The 23128-nt window shown below is 44.8% G+C and overlaps 1 protein-coding gene across 1 annotated transcript in view; it reads right to left on the bottom strand.

Moving 5' to 3' along the window:
• Window positions 1-22273, bottom strand: part of BMP5 (bone morphogenetic protein 5) — an 808157-nt gene extending 785884 nt beyond the window's left edge. The window contains exon 1 of the mRNA XM_069235783.1: window positions 21183-22273. Coding sequence (XP_069091884.1) covers window positions 21183-21669 — 487 coding nt within the window. The 5' untranslated portion in view covers window positions 21670-22273. The remainder of the gene's footprint in view (window positions 1-21182) is intronic.
• Window positions 22274-23128: the final 855 nt, after the last annotated feature.

Raw genomic sequence — 23128 nt, 5'->3', positions numbered from 1 at the left:
CCCGATAGAGGACCTAGTGGAGTCCACACTCCTCCCTGAAGCAGTCAGTGGGGTCACTGAGATTGACACCTCCGGCACACCAAATACCAGCAAAGGTAAGTGCAATATTGAATTGTAACCCCATATGTGTGTATGCACAAAAGCCCCTTAGGAATTAGCAAGTAATGTAAAACATTGTGAGAAGTAGTCCATTCCACATCTTAGAAGCAGCACAACAATGCATTATGGGAGTGGCAGTCCACAACCCAGAGCTGAAAGTAGGACATACAATGTAATTAAGTAGAGCGACACCCAGAAGAACACAACACCCACAACACAGTGAAGAGAAGTACCTGTACCTTTATTACCATTGTGTTACCGTAATTGTAACAAACATAATTGACATGCTGCATATTGTTGTTGCAGGTGGGCCAGGCCCAGCAGCCACAGCATGTGCCAGTTTAGGGGAGACTGACACCCATCCTGCTTCAGACTCCAATATGAGTGGGTCTCAGAACTTTGCACCACTCTGACGCAGGCCTAGGGCACTGCCAGAACTCTGTCAGGACTCTGATGAGCAGCAGGAAGGCCCACATACACCATCCCCATCTGGCAGATGCACCCAGATGCAGGAGCCCCGTTCGCAGCAGACCACAGCACCCCGCAGGATGGCTACAAATGCAGGTGCACAGGCATATGAGGCAGGTGAGGGAACCTCCTTCTTTGGTGGCCTGGAATCGGCTATGTTGCAACAGCAGTGCCTGCAGAATAAAAAGATCACTGCATTACAAAAACAGATGCAGCAACATAATGCCAACATGGGGGGGCCTGCATCGCCAACTGGAGTGCCTGAATGCAAACATTGAACAGCTGCATGAGGGACAGGTCCAGGCATCTCAGGACACAAGGGAGCTCACTTCTGCTGTGAGGGAACTATGTCAGGAGCTGCGCCATGACAGGGTGAGCCACCGCAGGCAGGAGTGACGCTTCATGAGCATGTTCGGGGGATTTTGTCGCTCTGTCACTAGGCTGGCTAATTCCACCTCCCAAATTTCACATTGTGCAGTGGCTGCACAGGTTGAGGCAGCACACAGCAGCAGGGATGTGGCTCACAGACTAGTCCAAATCACCAATGTGATTGACAATATCATGGGAAAGAGGTAAGCCACACCTAGCGAGCTTGGACTGGGGGACACAGAGGACACTTCCAGCCTCAGCAGCCTAGCCGTGCCCGCAATGGACACCAGATGGCACAGCGCCAGCCACAGCACTGCCACAAAGGCATACAATCGAGGTGCCAGTGAGGCAACTGGGCACTCGAGTGGCGTGCGTGGCCGCAAGAAGTGACTGTAGTGGCCACAGGGGTAATGAGTACACTATGAAGGAATAGTGCTTTACTGTGAACTGCAATTGTTTTTTTTTTAATCACTTTTGTTGGTATTCGTTAGACTAACATTACCTGTCATTAAGGTAATAAATTTACTCACTACAGGTACATTTGTCAGTGGATTTGTGTTAACATACTTACATCTGAAATGGTTGTGTGTGATGTCAGCACGCCTTTGCCTTCCCTCTGCTGCACTGGTCCTGTCTGCTGGCTGTAGGGGTGGTATGGGATCATCATCCTCATCTGAGTCTGGCTCCGATATTTCCACAGGTATGCCCCTGGTGGTAGCTATATTGTGCAAGATTGCACAAGTAGCCACTATTCTACATGTTGTCTCTGGGCTGAACTGTAGTGCCCCTCCACTTTTGTGGAGGCACCGAAAGCGACTCTTCAGCAGCCCAAAGGTGCGCTCCACCACGTTGCAGGTCGCCTTGTGTGCTGCACTGAATCTCTGTTCTGCTGGTGTTGCAGGATTGAGGTAGGGCGTCATCATGTAGGTGCACACTGTGTAGGCACTGTCTCCTGGAAGGGACAGAGGTTATACTGAGTAACTGAGCCATCTGACATCAGCACGCCATCAATGCGCCAGTGTACAGAGTGTCAATACCTAGTAGATATCCTTCTCCAAACTCCCCAGCTAGCAGTCTTGTGTGAATCCTGCTGTGGCGAAAGATGTATGAATCATGTGTGCTCCCTGGGTACCTGTCCACAAGATCAGTTGTGATATAAGAGGCATTGCATATCACCTGGATATTCATGGAATGTTGGTATTTACGGTTGCAGTACACATACTCTGTGGCTGATGGTGGACAGACTGCAACATGTGTCCCATCTATGGCACCTAGGACATGGGGGAACTGTGCTATCTGGTAAAAATCTATTTTTGTATGCTATATTTCCTGTGGGGTGTGGGGGAATCTGATGTACTGGTGTATCCTGCTCAGCATGGTGTTCATAAATGCACTGAAAAATCTAGAGAAGGTACTCTGTGAGACACCTCCAGCTGCTGCTATGACCCCTTGATAGCTCCCTGAGGCAAGTAGGTGGAGGGAGCATAATACATGCACATGTGTGGGGATGCTATGAGTCCTATGTGTGCTGCGCTGCAGTGTGGGTTGTAGCTCAGCTATCAGATCAAGTATCATGGCTGAGTTCAACCTGTACTTCTCAAATATTTCCTCCTCTGGTCAAAAAGTGTAATGCGCACTCTGAAAATGCGCTCCTGTCTCCTCCTCCCTCTCCTCAAACCTGACAAGATCCTCATCCTCCTCGCCATGACGGAGAGTGCAGCCATTGTGGAAAAGAGTCTGAGGCATTCTGGGCCTCTTTGTATAGGTTGCACCTGGTTACCACCTGGTTTCATTTAGAGGTATTTTGCATGTGCAAAATGCCATTCTGCGAAAAATCGCAATTTGCGATTTTCTGATGCATCGAATTGCGAATTGGATTTGTGAATCACATTTTGCGCCTCACAATTTCCTACTGGAAATACAGAATTGCAAAATGCGACTCGCAAAAACAGGTCACAACGCAAAAAATCTCAATTTTTGCGATTTCTTATTTTTGGTCTGCGAATGCCTTTCATGCATCGCAGACCATGTTTTTGCATTCGCAAACAGCCAAATTTTGCGATTCACACCTTTTGCGAATACAAAAAAGTTTCATACATCTGGCCCCATATCACTTAGTGAAAGGCAGGAGCAAGGCCTACCTTTTCCTGATGTCCTTTGTGGCAGAGCACTGAGAATATAACTGAATTTGGGCGGGAAATAAACTATCAACTTCAAAGAGACTTGCAACAGACCTCATGTCCACCTTCCCCTACCAGCTGAGCCACCTATTGCTAAGCTGACCTATACTTTTTCATGGCATATGATAGAGCTGTCACTCATCTGTTACAGTAGGTAGAACAAACCCTTCTGTGCAACTGATGACAACGCTATCTGTCTCTTATAACAGATGGGGAAGATTTGGCTGATCAACTCTTTGTTCTTCTGGCAGGTATTTCAATCAATTTAGACAGCAAAGTTAACTTACATATGCCTCAAACAGCAGACGTAGCTCTCATCTGTTAGAGGCAGCAAGGCTATACTTTTCGCTGCTGAGTTGTCCCTGGATAGGCACATACCTGACCGTTTCTGGTTATCTGTCTATCTGTTCAATTGTCAGTTCTGCTTGTCTTTGTCTAATTATCCCAAGGGACCTGGGAAGCACCCTTCAAGGAGAAGGACTCTCAAAAGACAGGAAAGGAATGTGGGGTAGTTGGAAAGAAGGGCCTCAGAAATGAACCTGACGGAGACAAAGTTCAAAAAGTACTCTATTAGGACAGGAAAAACAGGAGTGCAGGGAGACATGGCAACTCTTACAACTGGAAGGCACTGGACTGGGAAGTATCTGACACAACAGCAGAGGGATGTTCCACATGAGAATAACAGAAACAGTGCAAGGTATGGAGCGATCTGGTCCAACTACAAAGGCTTGAAAAGCTAGGGTGGCATATTTCCTTTAAATCTGGATCGGGCTCTACACCCTACACTGCTCTATAAAGACTCAGAAATACAACTACCTAGGTCATTTGCAAAAACACAAGACCCATTTCTGCTAAGGAAAAGACTGCCATAGTTAACCCAGGTTAGGCAGAAAATATCAAAGCCCGAACCACTGTGGCAAACTACCATGCAGACTTAACCTAATTTGCACTTGACATTCGCATAGAATAGGTGCATCCCATATGGTACATGTCTGTGAAGATAACCCACACTCTCCCACGCATGACAATGTGTTTCAGGAGTGGTATTCACTCACCTGGATAAATGACAACTACTGGAGGATGAATGGACAAATGTGAGAATACAAATATGCAGTAGTAGAATATAAACGTAATGTAATCAAACAATCAAGTTAGTTGAAACACTGACATTTGCAAAACAGGCTGTTTGAGTTTGGGGTGCCAAAAGGTTCACCTAAATGGTGAACTTGCAGGAATATATCGAAATCACACTTGTGTCTTGCACCTAACACACAATGAAGCTAAAAGGCATCTTTGCAACACTCACTTTACATATTTATCACATCCTTGTGTGTCATGCAGATGTGCAGCAGGCCAATGCGGAGAAGGTAACTCTTCACTAAATTAATTTATACAGCAACTATACCTCCATAAGGTCGTTTTAGGATATGGAGGATAAAGGAGAGCACAAAACACATAAAATGTTCATATGAAGCAGGTAAAAATTAGATTTAGAAGTCTTTCAAATCCCTGGCTGAAATGGAAAAAAGGCAGGTTACTAGTAACATTCTAAAATTCAGTTGTTTGGATACCCGGTGAAAACAGGCAGCAGGGAGTTACAGAATAAGTAACCTTGAATGTGCAGTGGTCTTTCTCCATATATATTTCAGCTATTTTTGGTCAAGGACAGTGTGGGTATTTAGTGTGTGATAAAGCTGGAAAGAATGTCACACCTAATTTTTCACCGGGGTGCGCAGTATTTTCACCACACAAGTGAAAGTATGCAATATCCAAATTGCTGACCTTCAATTAGTGGAAAATTCCCAATTTCCCTTTCCGGTGCTTGTGCACAGGAGTAGTCCTTAAGGTTACAGTTGAAACAGCTATATCTCCCCCACCAGATTATTGTATCTTCAAATATAAATATGTTATGTCCTTAGTAACACTAAATAGTAAAGAAAGAAAGGGCCTTCAGATTCCCTCCAGCCATTGCTCTACTGGAGTGTCATTCACATTTTAATTTATCCCACAGGACAGCAGACATAGAGAGGGAGACTGTGTTAGGCCCTCTTGGACACTTCCAGGCCATATCAATTAGATTTGTATCAGGTCACTGGGCAATCATTTGGTGTTTGGCTTGTTAGGCAGTGGGAGTGATGGCACTCCAACCCCTTAGTCTGTATCTAGGGCAGGGCAGGGCCTGGGAGAGGCAGGTTCTTGTGCACTACAAATACTTGCCTTTGAAGTTTGCCTACTTCAAAGGCAGAAATGAGTTTAAGTAGAGGACCCAAAACCCCAGATGTTTAGATTACTTCTGGATCAAGAGGAACCTCTGCCAAGGAAAAGAGCTTGATGTTTGAGGAGGACCTGCCACTCTGCCTGTTACTTGCTGCCTTGCTGTGCTGGCATGCTGCTGCTGCTTCTGCCTTAAGAGTGAAAGGACTGGACTTTGCTTTCTGAAATCCTGTTTGTGAAGTTTCTCCAAGGGCTTGGACTGAGCTTGCCCCTGTTCTGAAGTCGCGGGGCCATCAAAGACTTCATCTGTCACCATGTGGGCTCTCTTGCTGAGACCCCTCCCCTGCCAAGTGGTGCCACATCCAGTCCCTGGGCCCTTGAAAGGAGAAGCTGGTGAACCCTAGGTGAAAATCCACGCTCTGGAGCAGAGCGGCAGAGAAATTGATGCAGCGCCTGCACTGCGGCTGAAAAATCAATGCAGCGCCGGTGAAATCGATGCATCACCACCTCAGCACGGATTTATCGCTGCTGTGTGTCTGGATTTTCCACGCATCATCCCTGGGCCTCAAAATCTTCAACATCACAACATGGATGTGAGGCTGCTTGTATGACCTATTGTTTTCCTGGCAGAGAAAGAATTGACGCAGGGCCTCACTTGCGAGCAAGGAATCAACACATCATTTGCTTTTCCGACGTATGCTCACCCGTGCAGCTTTATTTTTTACGCATACCAGGTATTTTGTGCTAAAACAACGCATCCATTGATTTCTATGGATTAAGACTCCTTTTGCCTTAAAAATTCATATCTTTGCTTGTGTTTCGTGGATTTTTGTTGTTTTGGTTTTGTTTGATTTAGATAAATATTGGCTATTTTTCTAAACTGGTGTGGAGTAATTTGTGGTGTTTTCACAGTGTTACTGTGTGTGTTTGTACAAATACTTTACACATTGCCCTTGAGATGAGCCTGACAGCTTGTACCAAGCTACCAAGGAGATAAGCAGAAGTTTTCTGATCTGTGTATCTCCCTTAACCTGACTAGAGTGAGGGTTCCTACTTGGACACTGACTGCTAACTAGAGACCCCATTTCTAACAGCTTTCTTCCAAATGTGGAAGTAACAGCCCCTGACAGGCAAAGAAGTTCACCTCAATCTGTGAACTTTTACTCATCTTACATTGTAATGTTCTTCAAAAGTTTACAGTAGAAATTAAAAAGCTTTTGAGATCTTGACATGGTAATGCCTCACTGCTACAACCACCCATGATTAACACAACTTCACAAATTACCACCACCTTCATTACCATCACCTTCATTATTACCACCGTTATCATCATTACCACAACAAGTATAGCATTACCAAGACTACTACCAATGCACCCACAATGATTACCACACCATCATTACCAACACCTTTGAAACCATTACCACTACCGCAACCATTATCAATACAACTATCACTAAGAATCACAATAACTACCACCATTACCACCCAGCACTAACACTGCTATTACCAACATTACTCTCACCACAATTACGACCACAGCAGTTAGAGTGATCATCATTAAAGCCACAATTGTTACACCACCTTTCCATTAATAGCATCATTACCACCTCCAATCACTATACCATTACTACTGCTACAAATACCAGCACGACAATTACCACATTAATGTTATCATTGCCAATTCTACTACTGGTACACCACCACTACAATTGCTACCACAACTACTACTGTTATCACCAACATTACCACCACAAACACTACCATTATGACGACCAGCATCATCCCAACCATTATCACCACAATAACCTCACCATCATTACCATTTCTACCACCATCAATATTACCATCACCACAATTACCACCACCACTGTTACCATCCTAATTACAATCACAATTACCACCACTCTGAAGACCTTCACTGCCACCACTATTATCACCACCACAATTATAAGCACCACCATCATTGTTAGAGCCATTACAACAAGCAGCACCCTCATTTCCACCACCACCAATAACAAAGGAACCTCGTCCATTACCACCACCTCTACAACTGCCACCAACATTAACACCTCAATTACCACCACCTCTAATTCCAGCACCATTACTTGCACTACCGCTATCACCACCCCCACCAGCACCATTATCACTAGTATGATCACTATCACAACTACCACCATTAACACCTCCATCGTTGCCAGCAGCATTACCACAAATTACCCACCAGCACCACTACCAGTAGCACCTTGATTTCCATTTCAACACAATATAATATAATTGTCATTGCCACCAATATTAAAATCACCATTGCCATCACCATGGCCAAAATTAGCACCCCAATACAATTATCACCACCACCATTAACATCACCACCTTTGCCACTGCCACTATCATTATTAACACCAAATTACCATTACCACTAACACCATTAATGTTAGTATCACACTTACATTTACCACCCACACCATTATCATGACCATCATTGCCAGCACCACTATTACCCTCAACAGCATTACTACCACAATTATCAATACCAATACCACAAAATGTAGCACCACCACAACAATTACCAACATATCTATTTGCACCATTACCACAACTCTATTACAAACACCACCTCCATTATCATCATTAACACCGCCACAATTATGACTGCCACTAACATTATTAACATTGCCATCACCATTGCCATCATTGACACTACCACTACTAACATCACCACCATTACTCCATCACCACCTAATCCATTAATACCATCACCACCATTAACCCCTCTATCATCATCACACCACGACCATCATCTTCATCAAATTTTCAATTACCCATACTAGTAACAATTTCATTGACACCCTGACCATTGCAACCAACACTGTTAGCATTGACACTGCTGCTATCATCATTGCCAACATTGCCAACATCACCTCAATCATCACTGACACCACCAATACTACCACCAACAAAAATGTTATTATCACCTTCAGTACACCAGTACTACTTTAATCAATATAATTATCACCATTAGCACAATCAGTACTATCACTACCATTTTCACCACCATTACCATCACTGTTACCACACTTACAATTGCATCACTAATTGCCAGCAACATTACCTCCAAATACTACCATCACTGCTGCAGACAGCACCACTATTTCCACTGGCACAAATATTAAAACCACTACCATAAACCACTATTCTCTGCACCATCTCCTCCAAACACCAAAGCCACCACCATGTTTGGCACCTAACATAACATAACATATTGGCACTACCACCAACATTATAACCACAATTATCATTACAACATCTGCCATTAGCACAACCATTTTTATCACAACACACATTACCAACATGATCACTCCCACCACCACTATCACTACCACTACCACACAATTGCCTCTACAGACAACTCCACCACCATTACTACTACTGCCATTACCACCATCATTACAGCCACAACTAATGCCAAAAAAAAGTCTTTTGACCACAAAATATGATTACCCCCACCATCTTTCAGTGAACACCACCATGAATACCAACACATTTCAAATAATCTCCACAGATAGGGAAGAGGGTGTGGTGTTACGGCCAAAGCTGTTGACTTTGGAATTGAGGAACCAGGTTTGAGTCTTGACATCAGCTCAGACATCCTGTGATTCAAGGCAATTCACTCAATCTCTCCATGTCTAAATATGAATGTGACCTTGTGTAATGTAAATGGTACAGATGTAAAGCACCCCAATGTCTTCAGGTTGAGTTTGTGCTATTGTAAGCTGCAAAAGATAAAATGCCACCACCATTACAGTCACCAACAATACACCATGGCCATTGTCTACTTTGTTATTACTTCCATCGGTATTACTTCCACCAACCACACTCCTACCACCATTACAGTGACCTCCAACATCATTACAAACATTGCCACCATTATCATTCCCACCACCATTACCACCACAACAATTAGGCCACAAACGTTACCAACAAAATCACTATCACCATTAGTTCTTCTACCACAATAACCATTACCACCATTAACACTAGGATCACCAGCCTCATTACTGTCACCAACATTACACCCACCTCCATGACCACCACTACATTTAGCACTACCATCGCTATAGCCACAATCATTACACCACCATTACCACCTCCAACACCAATGTTCCTCTGGGTGGTTTTCTCTCTGTGTGGTAATAGAATGCTTGTGCGCATGCTTTTCTAAGCTGTATGAGAAACTGGCTGATGAGGGTTGCTAACAGGCAAATGAAACAGTTACCAGTTATACAAATGGAAAGAGGTGGGATTTTATTTGGTACACTGAGCCAAACGCTGCATTTTAAAACACAATTTTACCATTATATTGGCGTACAAGAAAAAAGGTGAGATATGCCAGTGATGGAGAACTCAAAACCAAAACATATTTAGAGCTTAATACCAGCCACAGTATAGAAAAACATGATATTTCTTAAATGAAAGCACTCTTTAAAAGCATCATTTGTTATTCACAGGGAGAACACTAAGATGCAAAAACATGTATTGCAATGAAAGAAACTATCCTGGTCTGAAAACCAATGCCTCTGCACAATATTAACCTTCAAAAAGCATATTTATGTTTCTGTGGGAGGCTTAGCTTTCATCAATACTTATGTCAATAGTACTTTTTTGCAAACTTAGAAAAATTAATGGCTAAATGGGCCAGGTGACATTTTAACCCGTGACATGCAGATTAGCCACATTCTCCTCATAAAGGGCATTAAAAACCTGACCTATCTTGTTTAATTACTTGGTTTTGGATTTCCTATATTTGATTAGGAAACAAGAAATGTTTGAAAAGTCAATAAGCAGTGTACTCAGCAAATAAATAAATACATCTTTAGATATTTATCTGCAGGACTAAAAAACATCCAGTGCACTAGAGCTCAATGAGACTGCTAGTCTGATACCTACAGCCATGTGCATGCCAGCATAATGTGTGTACAGAAAAAAACAGATTACTTCCACTTCAGTCTATTCCTCTGGTATTCCCTTTTGTTTTACTTAAGTGTCAGCAAAATAAGCAATGTTCTAAAAGGAAGTGATAGAGAGTTAAAGAGTATAATCCTATTGACAGAAAATCTGCACAAACGCCTAAGAAGAGCACTCTGAAGCCCTGAGCAGAGAAACCATCATTGTCACACATAAAAACTTTCCTTCAGTCATTTTCAAATCACACGTTTAACACAGCCTCTCTGCGATCTACATGAATTAGCTGATAATTACAGGGGCTATGAAGTGTTAAGAGCAGTGGTGTCACTCCTGACTGGTTCAGGGCCTTTTCTGCAAATGTTCTAATTTCTTGTTTATAGCAAGACCAGAAACATGCTTCTAAAGTTTCATTTACCGGGAGACTTCCTCCCATTTATCTTGTGAAACAAACTATGGTCCCTCACATTGCACAGAGCATCTTGAGGCCACTTCTGTCACCACAACCTCTGTCACCACCAGAACAACTACTATCACCATCACAATGAGCACCATCACTATAATGCCTACCACTATCACCAACACCTCCACTGCTGTTGCCACCAACAGCATCATCATCTCCACTATCAAAAACACCACTATCAGACTCAATGTTATCACCACTACCATCATCACCTCTATCATGAACATGACCACTATCATTGTCAATACTACAACCACCACTGCTACTACCTTTCTCACCATTATAATAGGGGTGGACAGAACTCACAGAGTTTCACATTGGAATTCCTCTGTTACAGAAAAGCTCAGTGAGATTCTGTGGAATTCTGCTGAGCGTAAAATATGAAGCTCACGTTGCAATTTAACACAGGTAGCGCGAGCAGTGCCTAAAATCAGCATGAGTAGAAGCATGCATTGCACAAGGGAACGTGGCTATTGGAGATAGACTGCCATCCAAACTGACATGCTCACTTAGTGCACACTGACTCCACTCCCCCTCCTCCCATGGAACAGTCCTGCCCCTCCATGCACCTGCTGGCTGAGCCAGCAGCTGAAAATGAAAACAATATCAAAATATTTTTTTATTTTTCAGCTGCTGGCTCAGTGAGTGGGGCGACACTCTTTGGTCATTGCGAAGGAGCCCTCCCTGTGCATACTGTGCTTAGCGCTTCCCCACAAGTGACTCCGCACTTTCAGAAGAAAATGTCAAATGCCAAATTTACTAGTGTATAAAAGGTTGAAATGGATTGTATATTTTTAAGCATCATAAAAGTCATGGTTTTTCTACAAACGTTCTTAACTCATGTAGGACTAAAAGACCTATGCACATTTTTTTTTACGTTGTGCAAGAAATATACCAAGGTCACAAAAGGCAAATTTGGGATTTTTGCCATCCCTTACTTTCAATTTGTTGTTTATAGTTTGCTAGTTCCTAATTGAAAGTAAAGTAAAAATAAAAAAATAGTTGGAAACCTTAATGATTTTGATGTCACAAAAAATGCTGTATTAAGGAGATTTATACGCACAAAATATTGCATACCTTAGATGAAAGTAGAATATTTCACAGTGACAAACAAACACATGCTTCCCTAATAGTTTGTCTGGTTGCTGAATTCGCATTTTACTCATACATATGCCATGTATGGCCTTCACCTACACGTCGGCAGATTTAAAGATTTCCCTGAGGGGTTTAATTATTTTACCTTACAGGATACTAGGTAGAAATACCTGTTGCACTTGGAGGGTTCAGTACAATAAAGAGAAACCTATTTGCTGTTCCCTGCATGTCAAGCTTCTGCTTCCACAGATTATGTTTTTTCATTTTTTTATATATGTATTTTATTTGAAGGCCACTACTGTACAAGTCACATGCTGTCCTAAGGGTCAGTGAAACCTGTAAAATTAATCCTGGATGCACTTTTTTCCACATATAACTTAGTTTAGTTTGCTCAACAAATCTGACATGTATTTGCAGAAAAAATGTGTACAGGCTAGGGAGAACCAATACCCGTGAAGAAATGGGGAGAGGTAGAGAGCCTGGCTGATAGACAAGCATGTAGAACGACTTAGGCTGAAAGGCACACAGAGAAACAGTCTCACCAACACAAAGACAGACAGGAGGCAAGCATTACAGGGCTCAGGGAAGAACACCTGTCTGTGAGTTCCTCCTTCCTCTCACATGTTTTGGTGGACTGTTGGCCTGTGTTCTTCACAGTGAGTATTCACAGGAGTGCACAATGTGCTGGATGCCATGAAGACATCAGTGACAAAAACCCTTTGGTGGCTGATGGATCCAGTGACGTTGTCCCTCTTCTCACATAATCCGAGGCAGAGCTTTAACAATGGTACAAAATGCACCTGCCCCCACTAGTCTTGGCATTCAGGTCAAAGGACAGCATGGCAGACCTGGCACATGAAGGGAAGCAGAAAAACTGACAGACTGACCAATAACGGCCAGCAAGCAGTACCTCTGGAGTGATAAAACAGAAAAAGAAGATAGGAGGCAGGTTGACATGAACAATGGAGCATTGCCAGAGAGAGCTACGATGAGACATGCAACACATGTGGCACCTGATGTAGCAAATAGAATAATCCTATATGCTTCATCAGAAAGAATGACATGCCATTGCAGCATCGGCCCGGGTTACCTGGGCCAGGAGTTAGTCAGGGAGAAGGCCCCATGTACACTCCCTCAAGGGGGAAAAATTATAAATGAATCCTGTACCGACCTCCGGGGTGCTTGGCCCGCCTCATTGGTAGTCTTAGTTGATAGTGGTGGACTGCCATGTGTTTTGCTTTTTTTGCCTGAAGACAAAGAGCAAATTCTTTCAAAGTGTTTAACTCAGACCTGATGGTCCAGTTTCAATGTTCCTGGGCTCTTTTACTCCTGGTGGCAAGCTCTAGCCACAAGGAGCATTTTCAGCAGGCCTGCTGGCATCAAAAGGGAAATGCATTACGGGGAGCTGGTTTCATTGGCTCCTTGTACCAGACTGCTCCTCTACTTTTCCCTACACAGATCCCATGGTGCCTCGCAGTCCGGCAGGGCACATGAAGAAGGGATGCCCGGGAATCCACGTGTTCCCCAAATGGTCCTCAGGGAGCATAATGGAGAGCTGGAGAGACCCATCTAGTCAACAGGGTTATCTGTAGGCAAAGTCCGTAGCCCATAAGAGGCACCAGGTGGCTTGTCCTTCCAGCTGGCCACGATTCTGAAGTCGTCGCCATACAGATGCAGGGTCTTGCTCACTGCCTTTCTCTTGTGCATGGGTTTTTAAGTGTGACTGGAACATTCTTGATGCCATGCACCCTTGGCCAATACTAGGAAACAACATCATACTTCCACTGATGTCACAATCCTCCCGCACAGCATTTTGGGACAATCCAAAATTCTGCCATCAAGTTTTCAGGGTGAAGAGCTCCTTTGGAGACCTCAGCCTCGCCCTAGCGGACATCATTACCAGCTACCTTCCCACCAAAGCTTCAAAAGGGAGTCTCTTCTATGTTACCTTCAATGTCTGGGTTTCCTGCTTTGTTCACTGGACCTGGGCTGTCCCAACCCAGGTGCAGTGTGACAGCTAATTACCAGATGCAGGTCTCCCTCTCCACCCTTACCTTCTCAGAAAATTAATCAATCACTGATAATTGCTTCCTTTGTGTGGGAATACATGTGTTCCCTCCGGTGGGGAACAGTGTAGTTATCTTGGCCCAGCAGAGGCACAAGTGTCCTGGAGTCTGATTCTGAGCTGAGCCAGAGGAATATGACAATTATGGATGACCCATAAGATGTACATGTATGTTACTGGCACTTAAAGATTCAAACTCAGCATGTACGTTTCACTCCAGTTTGACGCCTCGCTGGACTGTGTAGTTATATGTCAAACAAAGCTGCACAATAAGGCAAATTTCAACTATGTGTATAATAATAAAGTGACACTGCACATTTTCTAGTAAATCCTACTACATATCTATGAATGCCCACTAATATTATAAGGTTTACCCCATATCAGCCCCTACCCTGGCAGGGTCCCTTCTGCACTACGCTCCTATGTATAATTAGCAGGCTGCAAATGATGATAATCTTACAGGTGCAGCCCACATACGCATGTGCACACAAGTTCACATGTAACCAGCCCAATACCCCTTATCTTAATTACACTGCAGCAGCCTTATCTCAAAAGGCAGGCACTGGCTGTAACTATGCTCCGGCCAAATACTGCACACTTACTGTTGGTGAGACTCGGGTAATGAGACACACCAACAATAAAGGTAAAAAACTAGGTGATGATCAAAAAGCAGAAAAACCTGGTGTACCATTTAGGCATAACCCATTTGCAACACATGCTGCCGCTAGTTGAAACTAGAAGAAGAACTAGCCATTGCTCATGGGGATTCTTGTCTAGTCAGTGGTAACAAGTGGTGATAGCTTCTGACCAGACACAAACCACTCTCTGGCTTTCTGCCTCCACAGAGATCTTATGCTGGCCTTCCTATATTAAAACCACCCACCAAACTCAACTATGAGACCACCTCTCCCCACAGGGAACACAGGCTGCATTAGGAACTCTCCTGATTTTAGGTATGATGCACCTAGGACACTAAAAGCCTTTATGTCTGAGAAGGTCTTGGCCCATCCTTGTCCTGAGTCTTGCCACACTGCACCCACCACACCATTCCTGTAAAGGGTTCAGTGCCTCAGCACTGATGCCACCACAACAGAGAGGTCCACAGGTCACTCACTGTTCTACTTCTAGAAAGTACATAACTCAGTATCTCACTCATCTTGGTCACTACACAGTAAAGATAAAAGCCCCTCCCATGACCTCTGACTCTCACCCACAGTAGTAAACCTGGGGTCTTTTGCTGCCACCACCCCTTCTCAGGGGGACTGGGGAGACCCCAGCCCAATCATAGAGTGCTGCCTTGACAAGAGTCATCCTCTGGATGTTGTCACCATAGGAACCCCTCGCCTGTGTATCCTCAAGCCCCACCAGGTCACCTGGAAGTGCCACTGGGAACTGTGTAGGCCACACCTTACCCAGGCCCCACTCTGGACCACTTTCAGGTCCCCATGTGGTCCAACTGGAGATCAACTATCAACCTTAAAGATCTCCCAGTGAAATCCGACAGGACACCCAAAAGAAACACACTGCCACCTCCTACCCTGCTCAGCTGAGGGGCCAACCCCACCTGCTGATTCCCTCAATGGTGAATCAGGTCTCTGGAGGGTTCCGAGGGATGCATCCCAAGACCAGTACATCTAGAGTGCACCATGCAGGAGTCTGCTGGGCGAAGTCCTCAACAACCTCACTTCTGACAGGCCAAAACAACCTCTCGGACAGACATCTAACACCAACCCAGACTGAAGCACAGTGACCCTTCTCTTAAGATAGGCCCCAGCTGTCCACCTGGCTATGCAACTACCGGCACACCCACCACCTAAACCTGGAATCTGTCCCAACTCATACACCTAAAGTGCACACACCAGAAGTCTGCCATGCAAAGTCCTCTGCAACCTGCTCTTCTAATAGGTCAGAACAACAGTCCTGGACAGGAGTGCCTAGCACCAACCCAGACTGATACACAGGGTCCTTTCACTTAAGATAGGTCCCACCAGGCTACCTGGTTGTACCACTGTGGGTGCACAAGCCTTCTGCACCATTGTACTGGGACTGCACCCATCAGCCAAACCAATGTCTAGCTAGCCAGAACTTCAAGGGTCCTCAGGCCCACACCCCAAGGCTGCTACACCACAGGTGCACCAGGGAGACGTCAGCTAAAGCAGAGACTCTGCAGCCTGTCCTTCTGACAGCTCAGAGCAACAATCTCTCAGAATGTCACCAAAGGCATTTCGAGCTTGCTGATGTATTTATTTGTAAATTATTGTGCAGTAGTTAGTAGTAGGAGGGGGAGGAAGAGGAAGGAGGGGACACATAAATAGATTGATGCATGGATAGCCAGACGTGGGCCTTGCAAATGGGTGGATGGCAGGGGAATAATAGAGGCCACTGCAGCCCCTGCAGAGCTGGCGGCCAGCTATTTGTGGGACCACCCAATCCTTTAGGGGACACCAATCAGGCCATTGAAATATTGTGATGTAGGAGATATTGGGGGGGCCTCTCGTCACATTCTGCAGGGGGGCCCATCATTTTGTGTTGGAAGGATGGATGGATGCGTGAGTGGATGGATGGATGTATTTTATTACACTAGGAAGTTACGTTTAATTTGAATGAGCCAGATTCAAAATCTGAAACCAAAATATACCCTGGGCAGACTCTGCTCTTAACATGGTTTGGAAAATAAATAATGTGAACTAAGCTTGACTTTCAAACCAGAAATGCTAATTGGAGACTACTCCGGTTTTATTACTGCACTCATAAAGTTAAATTCAAAGCACCACGTGACACCAACGTGAGGGACAAACAGAAATAATTCCTTTGCATAAGGAAACTACACCAACACAGCTTCCAGTAAAGGACACACGTATTGATCTACCATATACAGCCAAAAAGCATGCAGGAGTAATCCGTGCACATGTTGTTCGGATGTTAGCTGCACTGCTATGTCTGCAAGTCGATGGCGCCTTGGTAAAGTGGGAGATTCCAGCCTGACTCCGGCACGGTTATGTCTCAGCAGCAGGACTTGGCTGCTGTCAGTGTCTGCCCAGGTTGGCGCTTCTGACCCTCGGCCGCTACATCATAATATTTTTGGAGAGCCTGCCTACCCTCGCTGTCTGCCGCGCGCTCACCCCACATGATGCGTGGCCTAAACGTTTCCTTCCTGACTCACGGGTCACAGGCTCTCCCCGCTGGTTTGTAAACACGCCCTCACAAGTGATAGAGACGGGCATTCTGAACCCTTCCTACGAGTGAGTGATCAATGCGAGGCTGGCACCCAAATGACCCTTTACATCCCAAAGTGTTCGGACAATTATATGTTAAACAGAGAAGGTTAACACTGCAGTGCTTTAAATGGGCCGGTACTGTCCGGTACTGAGTACCGGCACTTTTCTATTTTGAGTGGGAGAGTACCGGCACATCTCAAGAAAAACGTAATACTTTTAATTGGGGAGTATCGGCACTTCTCAGAAACAAGCAGGTACTCTAGCACAGAGCACCTGCACTTTATTTTTTCCATTTCAAGCACTGGAACAACACATATACATCGCGCTTTTCGTTGTAACCGTTCGTTTGTCGTTGATGCTGTTCCCGCATGCCTTCTTAACAGCTTTCAGGGCCTTTCGAGAAGAATAAACCAACAGATGCTGTTCAGGTACCTGCCGTTCTTGAAATAGCAAAATAGAAGTTCTGGTACTCTGTACCAGAGTACCTGTTTGTTTCTGAGAGGTGCAGGTACTCCTCAATTAAAAGTTTTACGATTTTCTTGAGAAGTGCAGATACTCTCCCTCTCAAAATAAAAAAGTCCCGGTACTCAGTACCAGACAGTACCGGCCCAGTTAAAGCACTGGGTACATGAATAAAGCAACACATGCCTGCCTGCTTGGACTGCAAGGGGTACGCGGGATGTGCCTGGAAATGCACAGGCAATCAGACATACCTGGGGCACGGTGCAGCTAGACGAAAAAATCATCTTGCCCATTAACTTGCATCGGCACGTGTGACATTTTAGAATATATGATATAAAATGCGAGTTGACTAACCCAGAGTCTTAGGTGAAAAAAATAGTTTGGGATTAATCGCATTAACTAGACCGGGCGCTTGTGTAAATTCTTCAATGGAGTTTCAGCGACTTAAGCACTTTGGACGCTGGATTGTCGTTATGTCACATATGCGCCGATAGTATCACGATATGGGGCATAGACAAATACACTGACGGCAAGGAAACGCTGATACATTTTTGTTTTACGTGTGTTTTGCACGAGAGCCCGCTTGTTATCATAGCAACACAAAAAGGTGCGAAACGTGAAATCTAAGAAGCACGGAGAGGTCCCCTCAATACACACCAGTGGCTGATTCAATGAAACATAGGTTTTTCCGAGCTGCATTTGGCGAAGATGCTTGGAGCTTGAAGCCAACAAACAGCTCAACACCCATTCTTCGAGCGATGTTTCCACTTTCAGCCCTGTGGCTGGGCGTGACACTAAAATGATGATGGTTCTTGACTAAGCTCTGCTGGAAAAATGTCTTCAGCATTATTAGCCGAGTTTCCAACTTTCACCGGGTAAAAAGGCTACTGGACGGTGCATGTGACGCTGCTGCTGGGCGGGACAGGACAGGAGGCGTCCTTTCGTTCGCGCACAACAGGACACAACAGCCAGTTCAGGGCGTCAGTGTGCTACATGTAGTAGAACTGCGGATCTACCCGGGAGGACGTGAGAAGCTGCCGGTATTTACTAACGAAATACTGACCTGACAAATAGCATAAACATTTATACTTATGACCAGAATACGAGGATGTAGTTCTAAGGGAAAAAGCATAGCACAGCCAATCAATTAAACGCTTTCCCAAGAAGACGTACTCAGACGTTTAGTGCTCAGACGAATTCCGATCTAGTATGGAAATTAAGAGGCATGCGAGGCTTACTTCGCATCTAGTATTTCGAGCCAATGAGTTGCAAAGGATCAACTCTTCGAGTTTACTCTGTTTATCTTTGGTTTAGCTTCCAAAGTACTTTTAAACCACTCATCTGCACGCTGTTGGGAAAAGATTAACTTCAGAGCATGGGGACACAAGACACTGCCACAGTAGGAACATTTTCAAAGGACTCCCAGCTACAGATGGAGATGCGTACACTGATGAGAATCGTCCCAAGATCACACATGGTGCGCAGTTATTCATGGAAGAGTAATCACATCATAGTTCGGTTTTACGCCATGAAAAGAAGGGTTTTTAGTCCGAAGCATTCATCACAAGGTGCACGCCGCTATTTCACACGCAGGCACCCGGTAGTCAATAAATGTGTCAGCAGGCCAATCTGATTTAGTAAACATGAGACTGAGGAACGCACCACATTCTGTTGCTGATCTAAACCACGAACGGTCTCACTAAAATGTTATCAGCTGCCCACTGGAGACTTCTATTGTAATCAATTGGTTCTCAAAAGCACATAATCGGTCATTGAATTTAAAACAAACCGCCTTCTATTTATTAAGTCAACTGTATTTGTGTTCGTATTTTTCACATATTGTCTCATTCCAATAAACGACGGTTTCAACAGAATTGCATTTACACGAATGAGACATTTACTAACGCGTTTGAGAGCGTGAAAGTGAGGGTTTCAGAATATTACAAGTACTGACTACTCGAAAAACACTTTTCAAACTCAAAATTTAGCGCCAATTTTTCAGAATTATTCTCTGACTCCAGTCCAGACAAGATGTATTTTCTTGTATCTCACGTCTCTGTGCCTGGGGTAGCGCTCTGATTCACACCTACTCAGCTTGCTCGGTGAAACACCAACCCGTGCCCGTGCGCTTATTCCCAGCGCCATTTCAGGAATGAACCACTTTGCGGCACCCCCAGATTTCCTTAAGGAAGAGACGCTAAAAACAGACTAGGTGTTCAGTTCACAGAAATAGTTCCTTCCTTTCCTTAAATTGTTAATCTGACATTAGTTATCCACTTGCCAACATGCAGGCACAACATTACATCTACGATAACAGCAAAAGCATGGTGAATATCAAAATTAGCTACAAAACAAAGGGCCCTTGTACAGAATGGGCCCCGGGAGTGTGAGCCACTATTTCATTGGGTGTACAGAAGCCATCGCGGGGTCAAAACTAACATTATTTCCGTGTCTGACAGCCTGTTCCCTTTCAGCAAAGCAGGCGTCGTGTCAACAGCCACCAGTACCAAGAACTCGGCGCATTCCGACGACTTCACAAATTAAAGGTCGAAGATCATTAACAGTATAATTTCATACTTACAGCTGGAGTCAATATTTTCAAAACATGTAGGAAGCGTTGAATTCTAGCTGAGAATAAGTAACGGATTTTGTCTGCTGTGTATATATGAAAAAATAGAATCCCCTGAAACTAATATTAAATGTGTCCTGTAAACGTAAAGTGCGCATAATTCTTGAAAAGAGTTACCCTTTTCTCAGATAGCTTTGGTGAGCGTGTACAGCGTCCGTCAGAATGGCCAATGGTGTTTATATTTGAAAGCAGATAAAGATGAAGCTTAGAAACTCCCAAGTGTTTCATCTAACCCCGCGAGAGTGCAGCTAGAGAAGCAGCACCATGCTTTAACTTATCTTACAACAACATTGAGGAGGAAAAAAACCCGGTAACTAAAGGGAGGAACGTGATGAAGTGATAAAATATGCCTGAAAAAAACTCCTGGCCGAGATGGAAATTCCAGCAGAACAGTAACGCGTGGGTTCTAGATGTGTGCTTTATCGAAATCGGATAATATATATCTATTAGAAAAAACATGGGAACATTTTCAAGGTAATAAAACACACGGACCAGGATTAATAGGCATAATTAAGACACTGACACCAGTTCCAAATCGTAGCCAGAAATACCACTCTTTTCACTGCATTTTAGTTGAAGCAGGGTTTCCGAACCTGGTGTGGGTTTAGACATTTAAGCTATGTGCAGTATATGTTATCCAGTGACTACAGTACTCTTTTTTTATCAACTTCGGAAGGATGAATGGCTTTCTAGACCTGAGCTTGTGTTCAAACTCATGCTTGTACCAGTCTCCCCTTGAGCTAAAGGACTTCTTCATGGAAGTGTAGTAAACTAAACAGCCACATCAGAGACTAGGTCCAGTAGAACCACACTTAAAAGAACGTCTCTCATTTTTCGGAGCACAGATCAAATACATTTCGCACTTGTCAGCTGGGGTAACCATCAGGTAAGGGCGAACATATCATTCATGTCACACAACATCATCCCTGAGTAAAAAGTTAGGCCCGATGGCACCTACCGAGGTTGACGAAGCTCATAACCATGTCGGCGTCGTTGAGGAAGTTGGCGTCGTGAAGGCTGGCCAAAGGCGGGCTCTGCGTGGAGGGGCTGCTGGCCCGGTACAGCTGCGCCCGGCGCGGGTACCCGTTGGCCGCCGCGGGCTGCGCCTTACGCAGGCCCCGGCTCTCGGGTGCCGCTGCTCGGAGACTAAAGCCCAGCTCCTCAGCCGTCTCCTCTGTGGTCATGGCGTTGTATAGGTCGAGCATGAAGAGCGGTGCCGAGGACGCCTGCTTGCCAGGTGAGAAGGGACGCGGGCGGTGCGGCAGGCCCAGGATGGATAGAATCTCTCTCTGGATCTCCTTTCTCTCATGGCTTCTCAGCCGCCTGTAGATGAAGCTCGAGTGCACATGGTTGTCCCCCAGGCCGCTCTTGCCCTGTCCTGGCAGAGCCCAGTAACTCCAGAGAACCCAGACGATGCCCTGGAGAACTAACCTGCTCTGCTTCATGCTTTATGTCCCAAGTACCTCCGTACGCTGACCTCCGCTCGAACCACTGCTGTTTCTTCACACCTTCAGTCCTTGAAAAGTCGTACGCTTCCAGCCACAGACAGGTGTGTCGGCTGCTCAGTACAGCATCGTCTCCAAATGGCTCATTCCGTCAAACCCCGGCTGTGACAGTATCCCTACTGCAGAAGTTCAGGCATGTCAACATTCCTTTTTTTTCACAATGATTCCTAGTGCCCCTTCATAGTACCTACATTTCAGCGCGCATGCTCATTGCAGAGTGGGGCAAGTTGGTGTGTGAGTCCCGTGGTCTCGCGCCGCTTGTGGCTGCCCGTGCTCACTTGTGCGTTCTCAGAGACGCAGCGCGCCTCACTGGTCCTGAGCCGCGCTTTGATGCTGCAGCGCGCAGTTAGCCCACATCGTGTCCATCACGCACCTTCCTCCAGCCCCTCAGTGCACACGCCCCTGCGGAAGCTTCAGATCTTCTTCGACAGTGCCCTGCAGGTCCGTCCCGTCCTCTGTTCACACTGCCACGGTATCCACCTCCAGCTGGCACACACGCACTGGCTCCCTCACTGTAGATCTGAAGGCTCGTGTGAGCACAGTCCTGCTGGAAAGAAGAGGCTTCTCATTGTAATCTGAACCGGCAAGGCAAACATATTTTAACCCCTTCGGCTGCTAACAGAAACTGAACCCTCATTTTTGTTTTAATCTGTGCGAATGTATCTGCTTTACTGATTTATTTAAACTGGTGGACTGAATGGAGACCACTTAAAGAAGCACGTGAAGTTCTAAGTGTTTGAAACACGCCCACTTCATTCAAAACATACGTTTTCGAAATGTGAGTTTCTTTAAAACACCATGTGCAACAGGTACACGTAAAAGTGATGCCAGCAGGGCCGTAACATGAATTTTTACAGTATCTGTTTTAGATATTACGGGCAAAAGAAACCAGCATGGAAATAGTTGCCACATTTTGAAACACTACATGCATTTTTCACTATACATCAACAGTAATCGTATCGCTCTCAACAAATGATTGCATTGTGCTTTTCTAAATGTGGTAATTCTTATGTTCCAGTAGGGCCCATCTGCCCCACACGTACCGTGTCATGTACCGTGCCATGTATTCGTACAATGACCTATCTACTTTAACTCAGCACGAGATGTCCCCGCTTTGCAGAGGCGTCCCTGTGAATTACAGAAGCAGGGGATGACAAGGGATACCATCAAAGGACGCACATTTTATCCTACGTATGAAATGCGGATTTAAAAGCAACTAATCCCCTGTGTGTGTAGTAATATATGTGTGTAGAAATATATGTGTGGTACTGTATGTGCGTAGTAGTATATGTGCAGTAGTATATATGTAGCTATATATATATATATATATATATACATATATATATATATATATATATATATGTGTGTGTAATAATCTATGTGTGCAGTAATATATGTG

The sequence above is a fragment of the Pleurodeles waltl genome, chromosome 5 (assembly GCF_031143425.1).
Source record: "Pleurodeles waltl isolate 20211129_DDA chromosome 5, aPleWal1.hap1.20221129, whole genome shotgun sequence".
NCBI lineage: Eukaryota > Metazoa > Chordata > Amphibia > Caudata > Salamandridae > Pleurodeles > Pleurodeles waltl.
The sequence above is the reverse complement of the archived record's forward strand: the minus strand, read 5'-3'. Positions and strand labels throughout refer to the sequence as shown.